This window comes from Lepeophtheirus salmonis, chromosome 14 (assembly GCF_016086655.4).
Source record: "Lepeophtheirus salmonis chromosome 14, UVic_Lsal_1.4, whole genome shotgun sequence".
NCBI classification, from domain to species: Eukaryota; Metazoa; Arthropoda; class Copepoda; order Siphonostomatoida; family Caligidae; genus Lepeophtheirus; species Lepeophtheirus salmonis.
This window is the reverse complement of record NC_052144.2, coordinates 31,533,711-31,560,668: the sequence shown is the minus strand read 5'-3', so window position 1 is coordinate 31,560,668 and position 26,958 is coordinate 31,533,711. Positions and strand designations below refer to the sequence as shown.

The 26,958-nt window shown below is 32.0% G+C and overlaps 2 protein-coding genes across 3 annotated transcripts; one reads left to right on the top strand and one right to left on the bottom strand.

The window, feature by feature from the left end:
• Positions 1–5,714: 5,714 nt before the first annotated feature.
• Positions 5,715–21,856, top strand: LOC121129812 (uncharacterized). Its single transcript, XM_040725531.2, has 8 exons — positions 5,715–9,652; positions 10,070–10,122; positions 12,507–12,855; positions 13,371–13,591; positions 13,668–13,983; positions 19,764–19,851; positions 20,716–20,988; positions 21,092–21,856. Exons 1-8 carry the CDS (start codon positions 9,558–9,560, stop codon positions 21,689–21,691), a joined length of 1,995 nt encoding a protein of 664 aa, XP_040581465.2. The 5' UTR covers positions 5,715–9,557; the 3' UTR covers positions 21,692–21,856.
• Positions 21,733–26,134, bottom strand: LOC121128958 (uncharacterized). Of its 2 annotated transcripts, XM_040724580.2 has the most exons (7): positions 25,949–26,134; positions 25,807–25,896; positions 25,236–25,658; positions 23,975–25,177; positions 23,376–23,638; positions 23,152–23,273; positions 21,733–23,078 (listed from the first exon to the last, which is right to left on the bottom strand). In XM_040724580.2, exons 3-7 carry the CDS (start codon positions 25,543–25,545, stop codon positions 22,220–22,222), a joined length of 2,757 nt encoding a protein of 918 aa, XP_040580514.1. In that variant the 5' UTR covers positions 25,546–25,658; positions 25,807–25,896; positions 25,949–26,134; the 3' UTR covers positions 21,733–22,219. The 2 variants fall into 2 exon arrangements, with proteins under 2 accessions (XP_040580514.1, XP_040580513.1); XM_040724579.2 differs by having other exon boundaries at positions 23,376–25,177.
• Between the last annotated feature and the right edge of the window lie 824 nt (positions 26,135–26,958).

The window sequence follows — 26,958 nt, the reverse complement described above, 5'->3', positions numbered from 1 at the left end:
CTCTATGACGTCAAAATCTGTCGGTCTTGCCCAGCAGTTGGTAGGGTACATCAAGTTGAAAATTATAGCAAGCCCGATTACATGATGGTCTAATCTTGTGTTTCTATTAACTTTGCTTGATTGTAACAATTTAAAAATAATTACAATTTTGTATCCCATACATTTGAATTGTATCATGAGTCTTTTAAAAAGTGTGTAACTGTAGAGTTCGGGTTTATTGTGAAAGCATTATGTAACTTTTTTCTTTTTTGTATATTGCTTGAATATTATTGTTTGTTCCAGCCTGGGTACATTATATAATGTTTATAACAGACCTGAAGTCGAGTTCATACATTCTGAGACGAGTTCGAGTCATTAACAACCATCCCAGATTCAATATAAAAAAAAACCACGAGTTTGGACTCGGGCAAATTTACATTAATGAGTTTATACATATTTAAATTCCTAAGGCAAGCACATAAAACTCAGTTAAGAACTGGAGACAGTTCATGACCGTTAGATCTCACGTGGGCTGAAACATTAAAATAATAGAAAATAACCTAATGTCAGTATAGCAAGTATTTTTTTTAATTGTCAGTGAGGCAGTTGAAATTAAGTCAGAGACGAAGGGGCGACGAGATTGACTTTAAATATCGAACAAATTAGGGGCGTCAAACTTCCTAATATTAGCCAACCAGAAAAAAATGGAATCTTGAGCACGGAGAGGAAGTCACTTTTTTTAATTAAAATTAATTAACAAGTAATTATGATTTATATAATTTTATTTTCATAGTCGTATTTACTAAGTAGTGACTCTACGCTACTTCTTGAGAGATAGAATTTCAGTTTAGGAAATTTAAGCCTTAAAAATATGAAAGGATATGAGGTTGTCTTTAATATTTTATCTCTTAGCAATCTGAATTCTGAAATATCAGAAATTATATTAATTCAGTACTATTATTGTTCAGTCATTTTTTTTCATTCTTAAAACAATCACTAAACTAAAAATAGGATTAATAAAACTTATGGAAAATTGTTTTTTATGATTAGGTACAGAGAGTTTTATTGATTATATATCTTGTCCTGAACTCGATATATTTCCATGTTTAGGCTGAAATATGATGAAAAACGACACTCTTTTTTAAATACTTATAACTAATTCATAATACATAGTGATATGCAATGTATAATTTAAAAAAAAATATGCATCTCCAAGGATTTTTGTTCCATTTTGTAATTTCAAGTGACCCCTTTTTGAAATATTTAAATATTTTTACTCGTCATAAATGGATTGCTTTATTGTTTTGATCCCGGTATCTCATTCCTAAGGAAAGAGCCCATACTACTCCCATATGAGGTCCAGTAGTTTTCATCGGATGAATTCTCCTTCTGCAATCCCCCGTGGAATTCAGAATCCGAATTTGAACATCTCTTGAGGTGGATAATCAAGTGAGAAGTGTCTTCCTTCGACTATCTGGATCTTTCTTTTACGGGGTATGACGTAATGAAATTGCCATTGAAATCGCAAAAATATTATGATAATTTTAACTATTTGCTGAAACACCCCCCAAAAAATATGGGATCACTTAAAAAATAAAAAATTGAACAAAAATCCTTGGAGATGCATATTTCTTAAATATATAGTTTTAAGAAATTTTACATTGAATATTTTTCTATTATAAAAGCTATGATATTCCTCATAAATAATTCTAAATAAAAAAAGGAATTGAACTACAACAATTCTGTAATGAGCATGTAGTCCAAATTTCTTTAACTTATTCACAATAGATTGTACTTTGGACTTAGCCAGTAAAAGTTGCTTTCCGACTTTACTAATTGATGAACCATCACTGAAATGTCAAATAACATTCTTTCAGACTTAACTTTTTACTCTTTAAAACAAAAACGCTCAAATCATTTTTTGTTAATTATTGCAATTTTCTCCGGAATTTACAATATTCATATGTAAGATAATCATGAATAAAATCATAATATATCCCGTGAGATTATAAAATAAGCTATTAAATGGACTCAAATTATTTAATTTCAGATAGTTTACAATGAATTATCAAAAGACTACGCTCCAAAATGCAAGAAATGGCTAAAATTAATATTGACTCACGTTGTTATTTAAAAACAAAGATTCCAAACAAACATAAACTAATGGGTACATTACACAAAGGAAGCAAAAGAACAAAATGGCTTCTATGAATAATTAGCTATACCAGGGGACCGTTACGGTTTTCAAACTGGAGGGTTTCATGACAAAAATCATATACAATCTGGAATTATTCTAACGGGTTCGAAGGGCTGAACAAGCTACATTGTGGACACAAACCTCATATGCTTGGGTTTTGGATTTTTTCTAAATACAAAAATTAAGTTTTTTTAGAAAAAAACTATAGCTATTTACAAAAAAAATTTTTTTTTTAAATTCCAAAAATCGAAAAATATTCACAAAAATAACAAAAAGTATATTTTAAATATTAAAATTTTTGGAAAAAAATTTCAAAAATTGATAGTTATTCACAGAAAAAAAAATTTGGAACTAAATTTCAAAAATTAACAGCTATTTATAAAAAATAACAAAAATTTAATTTCCAATAGTAATTTTTTTGGAAAAAAATTTCAAAAATCCACAACTTTTCATAAAAAATAATTTTTTGGAAAAAAATTTCAAAAATTCAAAGCAATTCCAGAAAATTAAATTTTTGTGAAAAAAATTCAAAATCCTCATGTGTTCACAAAATAATTTTTTTTTGAATTTTTTTTTTTAAATCCACAGCTATTCATAAAAAATTAAACTTTTGAAAAAAATGCTCAAAAATCCATAGCTATTCACAGAAAATTAAATTTTTTGGGGAAAAAATGGAAAATTATATCTTTCACATTTTTTTTTAATTTGGAGGCGGTGTATATGATGGCTCACTGACGTATAACATAAACCTATTTTGATATAAGAAATAACAATGTAGTCATATTAATAAAATAGTGCAGGCGAGTACTGTGCATACATCATCGGATGTTTATCAGGGTGCACTGTATTTTTTGTCCCTGATGTTTATCATATACATATTTTTGATCTACGAAATGACAATGTAGTCCTATTAACGAAATATTGTTGGCGTGTGTATTAAATTTGTTTTTGCTATTGCTTGCATATGTATATCATACATAAAGAAGGGATCAGTGAAAAGACAAAACTAAGTTTAACGATAATATGTTAAAAGGGAAGCTTACTTTTAAGGATTGATCACGTTATAATTTCATTATAAAAATAGCTCAAAGCTTAAAAGTGTTTTTTAAGGGGGTTATCACGTAGACTTTTGAATTCTAGGGCCTAAGAGATTAGCTAAAATAATTATTTGAGCTCGGAACATCGAGTATTTACAAAATACTTGTTTCAATTAAACGATCAAATACTAAGTATAGGATTAAGAGCTTATTTGCTCGCGTTGAGGATTTGATTTTATTAAAAGTTCATTCTTCTTCTTTAATGAATCACTCGAAATATGTTATTAGTTCAGCTCTTGTATAATAGTTAAAACAATGAAATTAGTCAACTTTTCTGGAAGACACGTCACTAAATAATTGAATGTGGTTATTCCAATTCAGTACATACAGGGTTTTAATTCTTTGCTGGCTCCAAGTTGTCATACAAATATTTATACATTTGAAATTTGCCTTTTTATTTATTTTATACTTCTCGCATATTAAATTACAGGGTGTTAGCTAGCCAATATTAGTACATGAAACCCTTTTAATTTAAAAGTATGTAATAAGAAATGATAGATGTACATGGTTTATCTTTATTACTCCGCTTCTTTATTTATTATACATCTTTTTTTTTTTAATGGGCCTGAGTTTGTATATTTGCTATTAAGGCACGTTCTCCTTTTCTCTAGTACTTCTTGCATTAGGGATTTACAATCAGCAACCTGGCAGCAACTTTAAATTGGCCCATCTTGGGGCTCAGTCAACATTTTTTTTGTTTTGCTAAGATTGGTTTGTAACCTTAATTATTTTTTACGTATGAATTACTTTCCAATTTTTTAGCTCTATGGCTTGGAAACTGGCCAATTACGTCAGTTGTAATTGAATAGACTTGCACCTGGAAACAATAAGATGTATTACCTCTTTCATTTTCCTTCTCAAATTTATTTTCCCTTTCCACTCTTCTGTAGCACGGTGTTACCTCCCTAACACAAAAATACCAATTGCACTCTGTTGTGGCAGTATTGTTATAGTATTGCTTTTATCCCAAGGTTCTGAGCGATCTTGCATATATCTCAGCAACATTCTTCTTAAAATCCTTCGAATATCACATTTTCAAATACCATGTTGTAGAAAGGAATGTTGGTTTTTTAGCAGTCCTTTTAAGTGAAAACCAAAATTTACCCCTAAGAAATACATAACCAGGGTAACCCGGAAGGTGATGAACAGTCGAAATAGAATTACAGATAGCCAGAATTTCTAGGAAGTTCGGACCCTCAGTATTGCTGAAGAAATGTTTCCTTCCTACGTTTTGGTGAATTACATCTATGGCAGTGTTTGACTATAAGTTGGTGTTCCATACCATAAAACACACTTAGCAGCACCCTGTGAAAATGGAATTATAGTTACTGATCCGTTAGATAATAGTATTATCAGAAGCATGTATAGGAAGTACCCGATACAGTAACTCTATATTCCAAGAGGGGATTTTTCGTTATTTCAATAAAAATCTTCTCGTATATCATGCGGAAAAATAAATATATGTATTTTTTTGGCCTTTTGAGAGAAGGGAGGTACTTTGAATAAAAATGGGCTTTAGCCACGATTTTTTTTCATTGCTTTCTCAGCTAAAAGAGACTGACAGTGTGCCTTATACAAAACATCCTTCCCTGCAGCTTCTCTTCAGAAGAATAGGCTTACTTACACAACCATCGATTTCTATAATCAGTGTGTAAAGTGTGTATTTAATATGTCGTGGGTGTCTTAACATCTCCATCTAAAAAAGGAATTATCGCCTATCCTTGTAAATTGCTTTTCAGATGCATAATAAAATATATGAATACATTTTTAAATATAATTATAATTATGATATTTTCCCTATAGTAATACTAATTTAAATTTAGAAGACTTTTTTTATATTCATCCCCATGTTTCAGCTATTTTAATAAAAAATATTTAAATATAACAAAAAAAAAAAAAAGAATAATAATTAATAGGATATAGGATAGCTTTAAACAATAAAAGAGGCGTTCATACTTCCTAGTTGGTATGATTCTGTGCTTCTGGAATTCTTTTCAAATAAAAACCAAATTATTGGTTTTTTAAGAAGTTTTGTAAAGGTGAGTTGTGAATTAGGAACCATATTCCTTCATTAAAATATCCAGTTGATATCAGGTAAGGTTAATAGAAATACAATGTTATACCATAACGCGTTTACGACTGATGTTTGACTTCCACCACACTTTTAATATTACAAAAATTTAAAATCTCTAAATTTGTTTCAGCCAAATTATATGCTTAGTTTGTTTGTATTTAGTATATAGAAGTATTTACGTATTCGGCGATTTTTGCTGTTGAAAAAACTTGAATCAAAGAATTTGAATCGAATTTTGTATTCAGTATTTATACATATATAAGCTGATACATTTGAAAAGCAATTTACAGCAAGGACAGACGATATAATTCCTTTTAGAAAGGGAGATTTTAACATACCCACGACTGAAGTATAGGTATAGAAAATATAATCCCATTCCTCCACAATTATATCTCTTCATTTCTCATGGTGATTTTGGATCCTCTTTATATAGTCTATGTCACATAACCTCATCAGACACAACTTTGCCGACGAGGATAGGATCGCTTGTCAACGCAACAATAATGAATTATATGTATAGTCAACATTAATAAAAATAGTGAGAAGTCATTGTATACACGATATACATCAATAATGTAGATATATTTATTATATAAATAGAACTCTGATCCTTCAGTAAATAGTTACTATTTATTACTGCTAAAAGATTACGATTTATATACAAATTTACGTACACAACAGACATATAATTGAACTTCATTTATGAAACTAAAGATATTTTTAAATTAAAAAAATCCATTTTTTAAATGATTATTTCTTTGTGGAGCAATGGATTTTGAAGATATTTGAAGAAAAATTGTTTCAATAATTTTAGTTTGATTTTTTTAAAGTCTTAAATAACATTTTTAATGGACATTAATTCATGGACGAGGTTACGTGATTATTTTATAAGATCATTGTTTCTTAAATTTGAATAAATAAAAAATATAAAAAAGAAAGTGTAAAAATAAATGTTATACCCATGGCTTAAAGACAGATTATTTAGGGAGGAAGTGAGCAAACGAAGATCTGTGGAAGAATTAGGTTCAGAATTGACCAAACTGTTTAAAATAAAGATGCAAGGTTCAAAATTACCGATAAAAATCTTTCTTCAAATACTTCATATGAATCTTCGATTTTGTGGGCTTCTTTTGACGACAAATAAATTAACTCTCAGAAGGCAGAACAAATTTTGAAACCCTCTTATCCCGAAATGTATGCCAAAAATTACATTGACATTCCAATACACTCTGGAACTTCAAATCCTCTGCAGTGGTGGCTCTGTGAAGGACGAACAAAACTTGTTCTTATTTTTGGACTTGCTCGGAAATATTTGTCAATATAAGCAATATTTTATACCTTCAGAGAGGGGGTTGTCTACTGCATTTGTATAATTGACTTTGTACCGACATATATTAAAAACCCTAAAATGTCTAATCAACCAACCTCCAATATTATAATTATTTTTGTTTTAAATCAAAGCAAATTTGCATATATTATTATGACGCAATCCCATGTATAACAAAACCTACATCCACTTATTAAACTATTTTACTCTAAATACTTGTTGTTTTCAATATAGAACGGGGGGTACATTCTATACACGTCCTTACCTCTATGCTGTATCATGCAACCACTCCTTCGAAAAGAAATATAAAAAAAGGCACAAAATCAGTTGGTAATCAGACAATTCTTTCAAACAGTTGAATTATTATCCGATAATGTTCAGAATATTTAACAGCTTATAAGTAGCTCATTCAAATTCAACAAATCAACGTTCAGAACACTGGTTAGGAGAAAATAAGCAGAAACTTCAATAGATAAAAATAAAATAAATTGTATATATTTGTGTTAGTGAGGTAACGCCATGTACAGGGCCTGTCATATGTTTTAGAGAACTTTTCATCTCAAATAACTCATACAAATATATGTGTGTATACAAATGAAAGAACAACATACGAGGTGTATTCAAAAAGTAAGGTAATTTTGTATTTATAGGAAAAAATATTTATTAATTCATTTTAAAAAGGTTAAGAACCCTAGGTATAGTTGACGGAGCTCTTGGTCAATTTGAAAACTTTTAAAATGTCACGTTAGTTGGCTTTTCAATGTGTCGGAGAGCGATAATAGCTTGGTGTTTTACCATTAAGTTATTTGCAATTTAAAGTAGAAGATTTTTTTTCACAAAACTGATAAATCAATCATGTGAACGCAGAATCAAAGCGTTGAAAATTCAAATAGAGTAGCTGCCCTCAAACATATGTTAGACCATGTATAACTTATATTCGATAAGTAAATAAGACCTAAAATATTGTTCAATGATGTGTCCCATGGGTTTGATTGTCTTATTAATTAGTCTTACAATAAAAATAATTTATAAGCAGAGGATAATTTTTATAAAGCCTACTGAACTTTTTACCTATTTCGTAGGGCCCCAAGAGTTGATTTTGAATAGCCAATTTACAAATATTCATTATCATTTTCGATGATAATTCAAAAATGTATCTAAGGTGATTTTACTGGAGACTAAATTATATAAACAGGTATATTTTATATCCTCAGGTTGTGAATAAATACAATTTGGCTCTCTCTGGAAGAAATTTCAAACTTTACAAATGCATAAGCGCTAAACTATTTCTAGAACACTTTGATGAACAGACACTTTGCCGAAAAAAATAGTAAATATATTTGCTGCAATACTATGTGCTTATTAGTGTTGAAACTCGGTCCAACACATTTTTTTTTCCGGTTGGGTCTTACGGGATTTTTTCTAGACAGATTTGGACCAATTTTTTGGTCCAGACCGCGGTCTTAGACCGTGGGCCGTTTTTTTCGGTCTCAATTCCCTTCTCTTTTTACAACATTTTTATCTTTTTAATTTATTTATTTTTGGTGCGGTTGTCATGATTTTTGTTACAACGGTTTTAATAGTTGTTCGAACCATCTGTTGAAGCATCCTTATAATGAAATTAACCTATCATTAATTAATCAAGACACAATCATTCCAATTCGTGGTAAATAATTAAACATTTTATCTTTTTAAATTTGAGTTATTGTCAGTGCAGCAAAGTGGCTTTTGGCAAAGTGTGCTAGCACTGCTCAAACTGTACCTAATTCCCTCCCCACACTTAATTCTAAAAATAAGAAGAATGCCATGAGTCCTAATTGTTTCTTCTGTGGTAATTATTTTATGAAAAGCATTTAGTCGACCTTTTGTTATTTCTACTCCTTTATTCTTCTCATTTTATGAGTAGAGTGTATAGTTTTTTCGGGATTATCTTTTATTTTAGAGTGAAAGAGCGTGTAATCTAAATTATGTTTCAAAGACTTACCAGAAGCTAGGACTTTTATTATGTTCATAAGTTTAAAGACCACTTGCTTAAGTGTGTCCTCGCACAATGCGGCCCTATTCAGTCTTCAAATTTAGAATAGTAACAAACTAGGAAAACTTCTTAACGAGTAAGAGGTTACCTGCCTCTCACTCGTATATATATAGGTATGAATCCTATGTATTATATAACATAAATGTGTACGAAAGCATTCCTAGGACAAAAATGTACTGTGTACTTTTTTGTCTACTATTGATTATCTGCTCCTTCACCATATTAATGTTTCGAACATTGCTGTATTAATCAAGCTCTATAAATCACTTAGTAGTAGCGTTGGATTGGTCAAAAAAACTAAAAATACATCAGTCCCACTAGTCCAATCCTGATAAAATTTGTCCGTTCTAGGACCGGTCCTTATCAGTCTTATATAGTAATTACAACAGCTGCAATGACGTAATTACTAACTTTGTCCTTTCAGCTGTTCAACATAACTTCTTTCAAGAGTTCAACAAGATAAATAAAGTTTAAATTAGGATGTGTGTGGCTAGAACTTCTTATTATACGTTCTAGCCATCATTTATTATTTTCTTCAATTTTATATCCATCAATCCTAGCTAGGAGTAAAGATAACTAAAAGATAGCTAGGACTGAACGACCGACTAATCTTATTCTAAAATGGTAAAGTGTTTGTCTTATAACTTTAACCAAATAAATGCAATAATAAAACCCGCCAGTTATTCCTTGGGTTTATATATTCTCCGTCCATATTTTTTACGAAATTCCTATATGATGAAAAAAAAATTGATTAAATAAGATAAAACTACCTGCTTTCGCGATCCCCTCTACTGAAAAAGAAAAAAAAATCCATTCTTTTTAGTTACATTTGAGTTGGAACTCTGGACATGGAGGTTCAGTCAAATACAGAAAAGATTCCATTAGACATCCATAAAGCAATTCGACTAAAAAACTTGGTCAAGTCAGGAAATTTCCACATCAGGTTATATGATCTTCTTTTTTTTTTTTTTTGTATTAGTAGATGTTTATATTGTTTTATGTTATAATTAAGTGATTTTACTGATTTCATAATATCCTATCTATATAGTTGTTAATATATAGTGTAGGTATACAAAAAGAGAGAAAAATATGGGAACAGGATCTAATCGGACTAAAAATGAAATAACAAAAAATATTTTATTCACACAAGGATTTTATTCATTTATTATTGGGTGCTTATGTATCTTTTAAAATGGTTGCCTTCCAATATAATGACATCACGTAAAAACACTTTATTACTATACTATGTGTTAAAATAATATTTATTTGTTATCTAAAAATACCAATAGTTTAGTTTTTAACATCTGTGTTTACATAATCAAATAATGATAACTATTAAATAAATGATATCTTTTTTCAGAGCTCAAAATAACAATAAGAATACTTCTAAAAAAAATCTTGTGAAATCTGAGGGTAAGTATGGCTCTCATAATCTTACAATATTCTTATTAAATATCCATATTTCTTACATAGAATATATACTTTTACACCCTTTTCTTCTTATAATAGTAAGAGGTGTCCACATGTTTCAACAAATTTTAATTTTTGGATTTTTTTTAAATTCCAAAAACTAAGCCCTACCCCCTTCTCAAAGAAATGTAATCTTGCGGATGCATCTGATAGTAATATAAACACGACAAATGAGAAAAAAAATTCTACTCAGTTCTTAAGCACATCAACATGATATACAGCATGCTCCAGTGAATTGTGATAGCTTACTAAATAATTTTTCGATTTTCATCCTAATATCAACTGGTGGAGTTATAAAAAGCCAATTCTTGTAATACAAAGTTCTTGATTAGACCAAAGACAACTGAGATGAAGGCCAAAGGTAATCGTGTGTAAGTGCTTCTTGAAGCAGTAATGAGTTATGATGTGATTTCCCGCATCCTCCCCTACTCCGAGGGTCTCATTACTAAGATTAAAAAAATGAAGTACATGAAGAGCCTACTTTTTTAGAATCTTAATTAATTTGAACTTCGGAAAATTCGTTCCCGATTTGCGAGGAGACACTGTAAGAGGTTTCGTCAACATTTGATGTGGAGGCTTAATTTTTAAAACTTTTTTATACTAGCAATTGTAACAGTTGAACCTTGACCAAAAAAAAAATGGATGGTTGGTGTTAAAACGAATAATTCAGAACACAGTTTACGGAATTCTTCAATATAATAGATTAAAATGAAAAGATTTGTCCATTTTATTGTATTCATGGTAGTTGAGATAAATCTGGACTACCATTCACAACATCCTGATAATGTCGTCAGGGAGACTTTTTTTTTTGTATTACTTGATGATGTGCACATTCAAGGATTTGGTGCTGTTGCGTGAATTAGCAGATACCTTCCTTTCTAATTCCCCGTAAAAGAAATAATCCAAAGAATTCATATTGGGGGAGTTAGATGGCCAAGTTAAAATGGCACCTTCTCTACTTTAAACAAGTTTTTGGTCTTACAGACCTTGTGAGAGGGGGCCAAGTCTTGTTGAAACATGAACACGGCACCATTGACCTCCACTTTCATCCAAACTATAATTTGGTCAGACAGGAGTTCACAGTACCTGTCGTCACACACGCTTTCTTTTGGAACAAAAAAGATAGGGTGCATGATGCTTGCCAGAAACTTAGTCTTAAAGACGTGAGGGATATTCTCTCTGTGGCTAAGCATCTGTTGTTCCGGATGTCCTGTGCTTTTTCAACAATTCATTATTTATAATCTGAATAAAAGATGATTTGATTACTATGGAACTTCCAATCGTTCAGCAATTTTCTTCCGTGGGCAGCCCGGATGACCTTTATTTTGTCTGTAAGGATATGCTTTTGTAAAGGAGGTATGACTTCATACTCATATCAGTGTTTATGGGCCTGGAGACTGTTGCACTGCTTAGTTGGCGCTTTTTGGCTAAAGTGTGAATCAGAGTCCCAGAAGATGACTTCAAAGAACTTTTCAAGTCTATGAGGAATATTGGAGTGCGTTTTTTATCACTCCAGAACATTTTGAATTTTTTTCTTATACATATGTCTACTCCTCCTTCCAGTGGTTTTAGACGTCATAGATGCTCTTTAGATATCTGAGCATCTTCTTTATGTATCCTGGGCTGTGTCCCACACTACATCGCAAGTACTTGTTTTGAATTAAAAGTTGCGCAATTAACATAAAGCTAAGGCTCAACCTCTCACTTTAAAATTGAAATAACCGAGTTAAAATGCTTTCCTTATTGTTCATCATGTAGTTAAATATGGTCCAGATTTTCCTGAACGACCCCGTATAACTGATATTGTTAGTGACATAGTTGAATTGGATGTTATGAGAGTTTGACATGTAAACATTTCAACTGGTAAAAAATCCAAAATAGTATACAGCATACACAAAGTTTCCCTAATAAATATCGTTTTGTATATGGGTCCCTCAACACAAAAGGAAGCAAGAATGATTTTCCTTAAAATTGAGTCTTGATTACATTTATTTTCTTCCACGAATTATCGTTCATTTTTCTAAAAAAAAATACTCTGATTAATCTTTTGTAGTCGCTTCAAATTGGACATACAGTAGAAAATATTTATTGTCACAATTAATCACATTAAGCATTGAAATATTTTACTTGAAAGACGATGTCAGTGCCAAATTAAGTATCATAGATTAAATTGAGAATCTAAACTAGTGTTTCTAAATCTTTATTTCCCAACTTCAAAAAATCTTTTCTCTCAGATTAGTATTTTTTTTTTTTTTTAATATTTCAGAATTTTTTTCTACAATATAATAGACTTTTTTTAATATAAATACATAATATTCCTTCACTAGATTTAAAAGACTCATTGGAACCAGGCAATTTGATCAAGAAATCAAATTACCTACGAGATTCCGCATTAAACTCCCAACATAAATTTGTCTGGCTAAAAAACTTCCATGAAATAAATTTGGAAATAGAAAGTTTATCCCTCCATTCAAATTTGATTCCAGTGGAGCTTCTCTTGGAAGGAAAGCAATCGAATGAGGATGTGAATCGTTTAATAGAAAACATTGTTCTAAGAAACGGTGAGTTATCGGAGTATGAGAGTGACATAGCGAATCATTTTTTAAAAGAAGGATTCTCAAGATATGATAAGGAGAAAGGACTGCACTTTATCCAGGAAAGTCTTGAAGAACTTAGGTACGCATTAAAATGCATGTGTAGATTTGTAAATTATAAGCACTTTTGGCATCTAATGAAAAAAGAATCCCAACACTAACCAATTGAAGAATATACATTTGAAAGGAGAGTAGCTTAGCTGTCATGTCATGTCTTTAGATTAGCAACAAATAGCTATGAGACGAAGGAAATAAACACAAATGCCAATCTGTATTTAGCACGTACATAGGTAGGAAGTACCCATTTGTCGATTCTTAATTCTACTATAAATCCAACAAGGACTCACAATTATAAACCCCTAAAAAAATGACCAGTTTCTCCGTTTTTCATGAGCACACGCACTTCATACTAACATAGATTTTATCATCTCAATAATTAAAGAATAATGATACCATCTTTGGAAAATAAAAGATATTTCTCAGATTACCAACTACAAAGAAAAAACACACATGCTATAAAATGCTTAAATTTACAACTTTCATATATTTAAACTATCATATCAATCGATGTAGTACAAATGCTTTAGCTTATTTCAGGATGAAAGAACATGCTCTTATGTCTCAAAATTTTATAAACCCGCCTCAAAAGCCACATTCTATAATCCCTGATTTGGTTGATCAAGACAAAGATGAAATCTTTTACTCAAATGATGTTTCTTTAATGGAAGATTATTCATCCTGCTCGGATTTGACGACGATTCCGGAAGTATCCATTGAAGAAGATAAATCCCCCAGGAATCAAAATATTGAATCGTCAGGTCAGAATAAAACACTAATCACATTATCATAAATAAATAATTAAATACAAATGAAAGAGTTTTGTTTTTCATCCAGAAATGGTCGACTCGGGAATCGATTCTAAAACCGAAAGTAATTATCCTATGCAAGTACCGAAAATCAAGGATTCAGATGAAAATGAAGCCCAAAGCTTCCTCGATAAAATTCTCTTAGACGTTTACCATTTCTATGAAAAAAAGTTAAACGTTCTTAAACTGAAAATATCTATTCATTCACAAGTAAAACCAGGACAGAGAGAACTTGAAGTATATTTTCATTTAAAGAATTTATACCATGGCCACCCTAATGAAAATGAACTCTGGATAGACATGTACAATCGGATATTTCAACATCCGTATTTTAAGAATGAAAGGTAAAGTAAAATATATTTAGGTATACAATATACGTACTAGTGGTGCACGGGTTACGGTGGAACGGGTTGTGTATTTAAACCTGCAGTTCCAACTTAAGTAAAATCGTTCGTGATTTAGTAGTTAAGTTTTTTTTACACTTTATAAGTTATATTCATTAATAAACAAAAGTGGTCAGAACCCAGGGCTCAGAAGTCTTACGCAATAGCTATAAGCTCACGCAAAACCAACCTTTTTCACGCTTCTATAAAGCATATTCTTTCAAAAACATAGAAAAAGCAACCTTTAATTTGATGTGAGGACCTTTTTTTGAAAGATTGGTTGAGATTGGTGGATATTGTCGTTTCTGTGTCAATATGTGTAACAAGTTGTTATATAAGTTAGGGGGTGGGGGGAGATAGAAAAAACTCTAAGAAAAGAGACGCCAAAATAGAGAAAGTACCAATGAAACAAGTACCTCCATTATGCGTACAAGTTAACTTAACTTCGATCAAAAAGTGACTAGAGATGGGACTTTTGTACACTATGAGAAATTGGAGCTTTTATCTACCAAAAATATCCTCCCTAACACTGAGGTCAGATAAAAGATGAAAAAAGTAAAAAAAAAAATCTAAAGCTATCAGAATGATATGCTTGTCGTCTCTTTCCCTAGAGAATATTTTAAAATGTTACGTCACACTAAAAAAAACACATTTAAAATGTAACCTTATAATGAGTAAAATTTGGCTACATTTTCTATTTTATAGTAATCAATTTATACATTTATTTTTACCTTTTAGATCTTTAAGAAATAATGATTTGGTCAATTTTAGTTTTTCCCCATACAAATAAGATACGTAGGACTTAGAGTACAACTAATTGTAAGCTCATGAACCTATAGCAAAAGTTTAAATTTATGTTTCCTTGATAGAGACCAATGAATGGACATATTGAATATTCCATGCAAAATCTTTGTTACAAAAATATAACATGCTTGTCAATTGAAATTTCCATGTAGCTGTCTATACAAAAATATAGTACTTTAGTGGGCAAGGGATAACTTGTCAAAAGTTAACGTTGTAGACAGTGCAGAAATTCAGAAATAACTGAAAATTCTATTAAACTTATAAATAAGCTTAAATTAACAGAAGATTTTGAAAGCTAAGCTTCTTGTAGCAGTTGTTTTATAATAAATAGTCATGCGAATGAATTTACTTTCTTGGACACAAATCAATTCTTCTCTCCTCCGCGCTGGATTGTCCCAGAAGGCAATTTACAATGTCTTCCATGCATGGGGATATTATAACTCGTCTTCCTCGAGGCCCCAGTCTGCTCCCCAATGGCCTTCTTGGACAATTCCGCGTGGAGTTACGCTAGTATCTCATCCGTCTTATCGTAATGTATCCTCATGGTAGAGACTAAGACAATGTTTTTCTTAGGGATCGATAGCTAATTATGCATTCTAAAACATTATTGATTGAAAAATTAAAAAAAAAAAAAAAAAAAACACTTCAACTATCAAAATTTGTATAATAGAGATGAGTAAATAGTAACGGGTTGAATAGAACTCATTCGAATTAAAGCAATCAATGTTTAGAGCACTGAAAAACAAAAAGAAGTAGATAAATGGGCAGTTGAAAACAAAATGCCGTGGTCATTTTTATGCTCTTGAGTTAACACAGTTTCATATATATGGCTCCAAATGACATTAATACAATTTTGTAAGAAGATTTATACAAAATTGTTTCTAAGAACATTTCACTTTTTGTCTCACCCTCAAGCAATAATATTGTAAACAAAATGGTGTCTCTTATTTATGTTTGTACACTGTACAAACATGTCCTAAAAGTATGTTGCAAGTTAAAAAGACGCCTAAAAAAATATGTTTACTGCTTTCAAAATTTAAGTGGCATTGATACATAATTTTTCAAAAACACTTTTCTTACTATGAGAAAAATAACAGCAAGTTTCATATTCTCTGATCGACTCTATATATATATTGTACAAATCTAATAATAGAGTAGTGAAAAAAATGAATATACTGCACGTTTCAGACATCTCATCTTTTTAAATATAGTTGTTTTTTGCAGCATATGTGCCAAATTTCAGGTTATTTCATTCTCATTTATCTTGCTCCGTACCTAGTGATAGACTTTGTACCAACTATTGAGGTTTAACTACAAGACATAGAACTGCAATAAAGTGCTTGAATCTTGAAAGGGCTGATATTAACTAACTCAGTACTTTCGATTTTCTAAAAATGTTACCTGTCCTGTAGCCACTAGACTTCGTTTAATTAGTCAAAGTTTTTTTTCGTATTTGTAGGGATGCTATATTTGTTGAAAAAAAACACTGTTTACATATAAAAAATGAAAAATGGTTGGTACTCGTGCTCAATTTTCTTTTTGGTTTATTCTTAAATAGATCATCTTAGTATTAACATAACATCTCTGAAATAATAATAATTCCCGCTTACCTTAATTTGTTGTATTTCAAAAAAATATATAATAAAATATATATATCTCCATCCAAATATAACTATATTTTATTTTCCCTTCACAAATGTTAATTTAAATGTAGAAAGTTATCTTCTTCATAGCAATAATTAATTTTTTCTTACAAAAATCCCATAGTAGGTAGCTAATGTTAACAAGGGTCTTAATTCAGTAATACCATCAGTCTCATTCCCAACTTTTCCTCATGCTCTACAATAACCAATCCCTATACTCATGAGTATGATCTCTTACATGCTGTGCTGTCATTACAGGGACATTAAACCTTCTAAACGAGAAGTGTGCCTTCCTTCCAATAGAAATTATAACTAGAATATGCAATCAGTAGAGCGCAAAATAAAATTGAGTTATGAGCCTCAATTTGTTCTTAAGTTATTTTTTACGTTTTGTGTTACCTTGATCTCTCAAAATTTAAATACCTCTTAGTGTGACTATATACCCCATGCGTTATATTTAAGTTTATACTTAAATAAATGCTCACAGCTCGAGTTTTGATAGGAATTAGTACAAAAGTGAGGTTACGTAATACTGCTTTTATTTATAAATATTGTCTGTATCTTTAAAGACGAGCAAATGGAAGTCAATAGAATTATTATGCTGAAAATGCAAGCGTACTAGAAGACTCCAGCTGAGATTGCCAATGGATCATTAAAGATGACTTGGGAGCAAAATCAAGAGCAAGGAGGAAGGAACCTCTCATTACGACATCCACAAAGGAGAAAAGTTTCTTTTAAATGTGCTCATATAAAAGCCATCAGTCATCATCTTCTCGGAGAAGAAGTTGTTCAGAGTCGACAGGGTGTCAAATAGGCGAATAGAAAAATGTATTCCTACTAAAACTATGAAAACATTCTAAATTATTGTGCTTAATAATCGTTCATTTTTAAATGTGTCGTCTAGACTTGTGAATACTGAGGGAGGGAGGGGGGTGGGGGGTTTTTGTCAAAAAAATTATTTCTATGTATAACATTTTCAATAATATTTAGGCCAATGTCAGTTATATATATATTTAATTTTCGGACTATAACCCCAAAAAAAAAAAAAAAGCTGATTTCTAGGAAAATATACTTCGACTGAGCATAAAATGTGGATGATATACTTTTTTGTATAAAATATGTCCTGTTAGTATGTAAGTACAAAAGCGAAAATTAACGTAGTCATCCTAACAAATAAAAAATTTGAGAGGAGATCAGCTTAGCTGTCGTGATGTTTTATTAGATCAGCTGCAAACAGCTGTGACATGAAGAAAATAAATATTAATTCCAAGGTTGTGCCCGGTTCAGGTTCTATCGGTCCTGATTCTTTCATTTATTTCAATGATTTTGGTCTCGTTCTCGGTTTAACTTTATCGGTTTTGATTCTTCTTTATACAGGCTCAGTTTCGTAACAGGCAGTTAAAAGAAGGGGGCGTTGCTAGAAAATTTGTTCCCAGGAAATGATATTAGATATAAATAGGACCGCAGCTACATTTTACTTAGAGTGTCAAGTACCCCTGTTCCAGCAGGGGCTCCGAAAACAAAGACTGCTTAAAATAATTGCTATCAAAGTAGGAACCATGTGGGGAGGCTAGGGGGAGCGCAGGAAGATGGAGAATTGAGGATTGTTTTCAGTCTACCCATACATAGTATACATGTTTCGTATAAAGGGGGCCTCAGCTACAAATGTATTAATCTAGGGGGGGGGCCTTGGCATAGTAAAGTTTGGGAACCCCTGGCTTAGTAGTGGACCTGGATCCAGAATGTACCCCACCCCTTTCCTCTTTTATTTACAACGTCTCCTGCCTAAAACCCCTTTTCTATATGTATAAGAAGGATTTAGCTATTTGGAACTCAGATACAACTGTATCATCCTGGCGACGAAAAAAACAACATTGGAAAACGCTGCAATTGCACAAAAACACTCAGAAAATTGACTTATTGATTAAAGCTAATTTATTTTTTATAATATACATTGTAATTTCTGTATATACTCTATATAGGAACAAAAGTACAAGAACCGAGACTGATAAACAATATATTCCAATCCTGGTTCCGGCCTCGGTTCTAATGTGTCGGTTTTGGTTCTATTGGTTCAAAACCAGAACCGCTAGACCTATAAGGAAACAGCCTTGATTAATTCTACTATTATATCATATAGGCTAGAATTACTCGGATGTCGAATCTCAATTCTCCTCTGAGTCCAATAAGGTCTTACAATATATAACTTCTGAGCAAACTATCATTCTTACTCTCCGTCTTTCATGAGCACACACAGTATTTACTACTTTATATTTACATATTCCCTTCTCAAGAATTAAATAATTACGATAACAGCTTCCGAAAATAAAACATAATGTTGAAGTTGCAACTACAAAAAGTCACTCCTTCTTTCTAGCATATTATATATACAGATATATATCTAATTATGTATATACTGGCGCTGGGACAGTACGCTAAATCAACGATTCGGTACGAATTGCGGTACACCCTTCACTGTAAATAGTTCGGTACGATATAATAGTAAAATGTTTTTGTTTTTTTTCAATAAAGTTAATGTAGTTTTTCAAGTTTTCAAGGTACCGTGAAGCTAACTTGTAAACATTGGAAAATGTATTTAAACTATCCCTCCATCATACCACTGGGTTTTCGTCAACTGGGATGTATTTATTCATTTTGTGAGTCATTATTTCTTTTTTGTATAAACAAATATATAAATTATTTCTTATATAAAACGATACTTATGGATTAAAATCCTAAATCTATTAATTTAAAAATAAAAATAACCAAAATTTTATAATATCAAAATATTTAAGATGTGATTATATATATACGTATCGCACAGAAGGTAAAACGTGCCGATCCGTAAGGGTCGTACCGTACTGAAGTATAACCCCGTACCGTACCACCAGCCTTAGTATATACGTATATAATTAAATTCACTCAAATTTTATATTATTTGTAAGTCATTTCAATCATTGCATCAACATTTCCAGAATGAAGAATATAAATCTTTAACTTGTTCAACATTTATAAATGTTAAGTTTCATATCGATCCTATATTTGTTGTTGTATCTATAAGTCAGCAAAGGATATTCTCCAATTGTTTTATGACAACTATATATTAAGTAACTTTATGTTCAATGGATGAAAACAATTGTAATCTCGTCCATTTCACATCTTTTTTGTTTAAAAAAAATGTGTTACTTCTGAGATCTGTAGCCTACATAGTTTACATAGATTGTATGTTTTTACGATTTAAAAAGAACAAAAACTTAGTTTCATTCAGTAGCATTTTAAAATGTTGTTTTTTAGGAATTCAGGATATACTCCACCAAAAAAAGTTTCAAGATGGATTCTTCTGAATGAGCAAATGAAAACTAATTATGATGCCTGTTTAGAGGTAGGTTCCTTTGTCCTATTTGTAAACACATATGTGCATGCAATGAACTGAGCACGACCCTTTTTATGATCAGAGTTTTACTTATTCACAAAATTAAGCACATTTGAAAATGATTTTTTTGCTGATTCAAAAAATAGCATTTAAAGGAGAAGTTTTATGAAAGTTGTCTTGCTAACATCTAAGAGAATTGATTAAATGACAACACAAGTTATTAGTTAATATATGTATAGATATACATTATATAGGGTCTGCCATATGTTTTAAGACAGCTACGTCTTTCAAGTATTTTTACTCTTTGACTTTGCTCTCACATAATTGATGGATCAGTTCAGATTCATTATAATATTCTCTAAAATCAGTTGAAAATTTCTTAAATGGAAAAACGTCAAGCAATTATTGATCTTGGGCGTGCAGAAAAAGTCAGCGTTGCATTATTGACTTGTTATAAGTTCTTAAATAACAAAAAAGCAGCATCAATTACACTTTCCAGAGGTTCCAAAAGAAAAACATCATTGAGGTGAGATCAAAATCAGCATGGGCGAATGATTAAATTCCGTGCAATCAGCTGCATGGGACGATATTGACGAGGAAGTCATTCGTAAATTGTGCCAAGTTATGATGAAGAGGTTGGAGGCTTTCATGTTTAAAGACCCGGATTCAAACTAACTATATGTTGCTCTTTTATTTTTTATTAATACATATTTTGTCACATCACTAAAAACGAGGTATTCGTGATTGAAAGTGTCCTAAAATATATGGCAGACACTGCATGCTTTTCTTTAATGATTGGTTTAGCTATATAATTTAAATATAATATACATACAATTCAAGTTTTTTTTTGTATAAAATGTTTTCCTTTCCAAGGATCTTCGTAGAGAGTCTCAAAAAATATCGGACGTCATTCGGAAAACAGAGGCTTCTCGAAAGTCAAAAAAGAATGATAAGACCATATTTTTGTTGAAATTAAGAGAACAAAAGGAGTTATGTACGCAATTAAAGGATACTTTGGTTCAGCTAAAAGAAGTTCGAATGGAGAGAATGGTAAAAGAGGAAAGAATAAAGGGATTAGAAATGAAAAAGCAATGGAAAATAGAATGTTTGAAAATGGAGAGAAAGAAGCAATATCAGGAGGAGCAAGTATGGAAACATAATATCTACAAGTGTAATTGACTAATTAAAAAAAAAAAAAATAGTCGAAAGCATTGGAAATGAAGTAAATACATATTCATATTTTTTTTAGAAAACAAAAATTTTCGAGCATACGGAAGCAAAAAAAGCTGTGATACTTGAAAGGAAGTCTATCCTAGAGAAAGAAGTCGGGATTCTTCTACAAAAGAAAAGAGAACAGGGTTTACGAGACATGATCCGAGTGAATTTTAGACGTGTCCTTGCCGGAGGCAAAAATAAAATACTCAAAGACAAAGAGAAAGAAAAGGAAATGGATACTCTCGAGCGAGAAGCAAGGCTTCAGGCTCTCAGAAAGGTATCTCGTCGTCGAACAGAAAAATTAATTAAAAGGATAAAGGCACAAAGAGGAATAGAGCAAGAAAAGGAAGCATTGAAGGATATATTCTCACGAACAACGGTAGCTTCTGAAGAAAGGTTTAAAAAGGAACTAATGTCCTTATGTTCAATCACTTTTCCATTCAAGACACTTAACACTTACACCTCCGATGACATTCTAAAGGATAGTCGTGTAGTTGTAGAGAGTATTTTCAGGGATGAAGGTCTCATAACAAATAACTATGCAAGACAACAGATCCTATCAATTCCTCCTCCTACCAAACCAAGGCCCGAAACGCAGTCCCAGATTAAATTGTACACTTACAGGGAGGAGTAGAAGAGAGGTTATGTGTCTTTGAAATGAAATAAAATTCCGTGTTTTTATATAAATAATATAAATATAATGTTTTTTATGTACTCTTCATAATTATAAGGAAAATAATAAATCTATAAAATAATAATTAACTTAAAAATAAACTTTAAATAAATGCTACAAAAAAAAGAGAAGGAAAATAAGGATTAAAGAACCATATTTTTTTTTTGGATTCAATGAGTACATAATTGGAAAAATAAATGGGGAATTTTTTATAATTTTTTTTATAGGTAGGTACATAATATGTAGTTTTAAGTTTGGATAAAATATCATAACTTGAACCTACGAAAGAGAAATCACACACAAGGGAAAAAAATATAGAAGTAATAATAAAGGTATTGGAAGTAGTAATGTGATTCAAGTGTTGTTTCCTTTTTCTCCACCAGAATAAAGGTACATAATTGCAGATACATAATTATGTTAATATTTACAATCATATATACGAATATCTATAATTTACTTAAACATAGTAATAGCCAGAGTATTATTTTTTTAGTTAACAGAGAGCCCAGCAGGTAACTCAACCTTGATCTGAGCTGCAGGAAGAGAGCGATGTGTCGTCACATGTTTGACCATATGGGCCTTTTGCCTAAACGAACGTTTACAAATATCACAAACAAAGGGTTTCTCTCCAGTATGAATCTTGAGATGTTGTTTAAAATTGAATCTTTTGGAATTGATGAGAAGTTTACAGACGGGACAGCATTTATCTCCAGTCCAATGATCGTTCATATGAATGTTAAAGAATTGCAAATCATTGAGCTGTAAATCACATTTAATACATTCAACAGGCCAATGATTATGTTGTATTTGAGACTCATATTTTGATACATTTGCATCAGGTGCTTTGTGAGGACTGGTTTTGATACGATGACCCTTCCCTGGTGAGCTTGGGTAGGGTGAGGAATCAAACTTAATGTCCTCATCGTTGAGAGACGTTGTTAAATTGATCTTTGCTTGTTGATATTTTAAGTCTGGTGGTGATGATGGAGATTTACGCTTTCCATGAGGTACATAATTGTTATTATTTTGAGGGATTTGATCCGGAGTATGAGAGCGTGTCAAAACTGGGGCGTCTTCGGAGGGAGACATTTCACCATCATCAGACTCACTTTTGACTCGCTTTTCAGCTTGGCGCTTCTCATAATCATTAATTTTTTTGATTTGTTTTTCAAGAAGATCTGCTTGCTTCATAGCATTAGGACCAAGGATATCAGCCTTTTTCTTCCATAGTCCACTTAGAGTAAAAGGTAGAGAAAAGTCACTGATGTTATCAGGATAGAATCCCATATGAGGAGTATCCCCCTTGATGTCATCAGCATCATAGCCTTTGGGAGAGCTATTAAAATTCCTACACAACGAAAAAAGGAAATATTTAATAAGTCTAAGGATCCCTACATTAATCAATATAATATAATCCTTACTCTTGTTCGCCTGTAAAAGGAGTGTCTGGATTTTTTGACGATTCCAAAGCATTTTCATCATAGGAACCTTCATCTATGGTAAGTTGTCCTTGATCTTCGTCAAAATCATCAATTGGAGGACACTACATTCAAAAAAGAAAATTATATTCTTATTAAAATTATCCAAATGATAAAGAGATTATATAATATGAGAAGTAAACTATATAGAGGAAGAAAAAAATTACCTGTTGGGATTTGGAACAAGCAGCTTCGATTTCTTCATCTGATACAAAAGGGATGACAACATAACAAGGATGGATTATCATGTCTTCGAAATAAAAGTCTTCCATAATGGGTACATATTGAACATCTTCCTCGAAGTCGTCTTGGAAATCAGTTTCATCCCTTTCATTTATTAGTTGATCTTGATTGTATTCTTGAGATGAGGAATTGGGTCTTTGTTGTAAGCTATTCATTGCAATAAGGTCCGTTTCTGCTTTATGAGCATCTGTAATATGACGGTACAGATCATTTGATGATGAGAAGGACTCACACCCACAGAATTGACAAACGAAAGGTGGCATTTTTTGATGATGGGCACATCTAAAATGCTTCATCAAATGCGCTTTTTGGCGGAATTTATTTAAACACAAAACGCAGGTGTAGGGACGATCCCCAGAATGGGTACGCAAATGAACATTAATATTGGTCTTGGGGCTAAGTACAACCCCGCAAACAGGACAGGCTGTACTACTACGAAGCTTCGATGGACTCACGTCACATCTAGCATCATTAACAAGGGACGAAACAGAAGACATAGACAGAACAGACAACGCACTATTACCTTCATCATCAGTTTCTAACTTCATCTTTTTGGGCTCCGGGAACAAAGCATCGCGCAGGTTTTGCAATCGTTTATTCAAATTGGGATGTTTTCCTTTTTGATGGGCTTCCAGATCCAAGAGAGAGGGGAAATCCTTCTGGCAAAGTTCGCAATGGCTTCCAATATCAGTCTCCATAGTACTATGAACAATTTTCATATGTGCGCTGAGGCTCAAACGTTCAGGAAGAATAATTCCGCATTCAAGACATTGACATGATCCAGATCGACTTAAAGGGTGGGCATTGGTTTTAGATGCAGGACCAGGCTTACGCTTTCCATGAGCCAGCTCAATGTGTTCTTTCAATTCAGCCAAATCCAAGAATTTGTCTTCACAAACCCTACAAACCGGGAGTACAGCAGCGTGAGCAGACTCCAAATGAATCCATAAATCATTTTTTCGAAGGAAAGAATCCGAGCATAAATTACAAGAGAGCATTTGGGTTCCTTTGGTTTCATCAAAGTAATGGGTAGCTTTAGAGACAACACTTCTATTTACTGAATCCTTTCCATTGGATGGTCGAGGAGATAGTATTTCAGTAAGCTCTTCCGAGCTAAAATTGTTATCAATAGTTTCTTTACCATGAGTTTTGTATAAATGCATTTTTAGATTATAGTGTCGAGTAAATCCTTGATTACATAGGGGGCACCAAAAAAGTTTTTCAAAAAAAGATCCAAAACGGTGCTCATTGATCATGTGTTTATTTTTGTCTTTAGCATTGACAAAAGAAGCAGGGCATGTGTCACACTGAAAGATGGACTTAGTAGGAGTATGGGCAGAATCCAAATGAATCTTGAGTTGAGATGCTTCAGGATATACATCTTGACAAATGTGGCATTTAAAGGGAACACTTTCGTTTTTGCTTCCATCCATAGTAATATTTCTGTGGCATTTTAGATGTTCTTTCAACAAGGATACTTTAGTAAATCCTTGTCCGCATATCTCACATGTTGTGAACCCATTGTGTAAGCGAGCATGCTCAGTTAAGTATTCCTTTTTCCCATATACAAATCCACAGGTATCACATTTGTGTTGAACAGATCGACCATGTATAGGCATGTGTTTTTTAAGGGAATTGAGTCCAGAAAACTCTCGAGAACAGAGCTCACACACAAAGTATCCAATTCCATTTTGGTAAGCCCCGTCATTTACATCAGGGATATTTTCTACAAAAAAACATTTACATTAAAATTTAAACTATTAAAATAATTCACTGTCACTCACCATAAACGCGGTAATTCCCAGTTCCGTGGCCCTGAGCGGGACTTGAGGATTGGCTTGAGGAGGATTGGGTCGAAGGAGGTGGAGTTGAGGATATGGATGGGGTTTCAATCTTAGATTCGGCAGCATGTAACTCCGACTCCTGATGCGTCTTGAGATGTCCTTCCAATCCTTTGGCGGCTCCATAGACAAACCCACAGATGTTACAAACATGTTGCTTCTTTAATTCATGGACCTTCTTGTGCTTTTCATAAAATTCAGATAACTTAAACGTTCTGGGACATTTGGTACAAGCAAAGTTAAATTCACTCATTCTGACTCTAGTATCATGGATCTATCATAAACACACACTTTCTAATTCCTCTTTTTTAGGGTACAAATGCAGTCGTGGCTACTACTCTGCGAGAGAGCGAAAAAGTGATTGTCCTATATGCGTGGAATAGTTTCCAAAAGAGGAAAAAAAAAAGTCTTTTTAATAAGGAATGTACTCGTATAGGAGATAGCACGCCCGCCGACCTGCTCACTTACATAGGCTTACTAACCCGCACCGGCGTGCTAACTTTTTATTTTTTACCTTCTTTTCCACATGGGAAAAGCGCAACAAGTCCGCCATTCAACTCCTCCTTCTCCTCCTCGGGCCCGCTTTCTAAAAGAAGCCCTTGAGCTAAAATGAGGTTTTTTTACTCATATATTTTAAGATTGATTGAAATTTATACTTTATAATTTAAAAATTGGGTATTTCCAATCGCTGTAAAAGCCATGGAGATCTCTCATCCATAAGAGTACAGGTTCATGATCTCTCATATCGCTCCCCCCATTCATCGTCAGTCATGAGCAGCACCATGATTGTATATGTAGAGCTAGAGCAAAAACACAAAAATAAATTGTAGGAAGAAAAGGCTCGGTCGCCTCCTTTCTATTCTTCTTATCTCTTGCTCTGCCAATTAAGCCTTGATTTTTTTCCTTTTTTCATTTGAAAAAGGAAAAAAGAAAAAGAAAAACCTTGATAATTTCATCTTTTAAAAAAAAAAAAAATGTTCTCTTATGTTATTATATTCTTCCATCATGGGAAAGAGGAGGAGAAATGCGTAGAAAAAGAATAAGAAATGAATGTCTGCGCACCTGTTGCACATTGACAATTTCCTTTTTGTATTATTCAAAATCATAGTTTTCGTTATATAAAATAACTTATTATTATATATTAGAATGTAAAAAAATCTCTACTGGGAATTTTATTTAGAATTATTTATAATACATATCGTTATACATACATGTACATATATATGTAAATACAAAGGTACACGACATCCAGGTAGACTTTTCCAAGATGGTCTCCCTTTCATTAGTAATAGCTATAAAAAAGTTGGAAGAATGCTCAATAAACAATACATATTAAAAAGTCGCCAGCTATTGGTTGGATTACAAATATGTACCTAAAAAAATAAATGATAAACCACTCTCTAAAATTGCCTTTTTACGTCCCTCTTTATACGCGTTACGCGTATATATGTACTTATATAATAATATAACTAACATAATATGGTGTAACACCGAGATGTCCATGAAAAGAAAAACATTTCAAGGCCATTCTTAACCAACAGCGCTTGCTCCGTTTCAAAGACATAATATTTTTTCAACAAAGAGGAATGCTATATTTATATTCCGTGAAGTAAAAAGCTGACTTTTGAAAGAAAGAAGTACAAAAAACTATGGTCAACTATAGTGT

Coding starts and splice junctions, on each gene's coding strand:
- LOC121129812 (XM_040725531.2), top strand. CDS start 9,558: ATGGAGGTTCAGTCAAATACAGAAAAGATTCCATTAGACATCCATAAA. Junction 10,123..12,506: donor AAATCTTGTGAAATCTGAGG/GTAAGTATGGCT, acceptor TTCCTTCACTAG/ATTTAAAAGACTCATTGGAA. Junction 19,852..20,715: donor ATTATGATGCCTGTTTAGAG/GTAGGTTCCTTT, acceptor TTCCTTTCCAAG/GATCTTCGTAGAGAGTCTCA.
- LOC121128958 (XM_040724579.2), bottom strand. CDS start 25,545: ATGAGTGAATTTAACTTTGCTTGTACCAAATGTCCCAGAACGTTTAAG. Junction 25,178..25,235: donor TGGGAATTACCGCGTTTATG/GTGAGTGACAGT, acceptor GTTTTTTTGTAG/AAAATATCCCTGATGTAAAT. Junction 23,274..23,375: donor CTTGTTCCAAATCCCAACAG/GTAATTTTTTTC, acceptor TTTTGAATGTAG/TGTCCTCCAATTGATGATTT.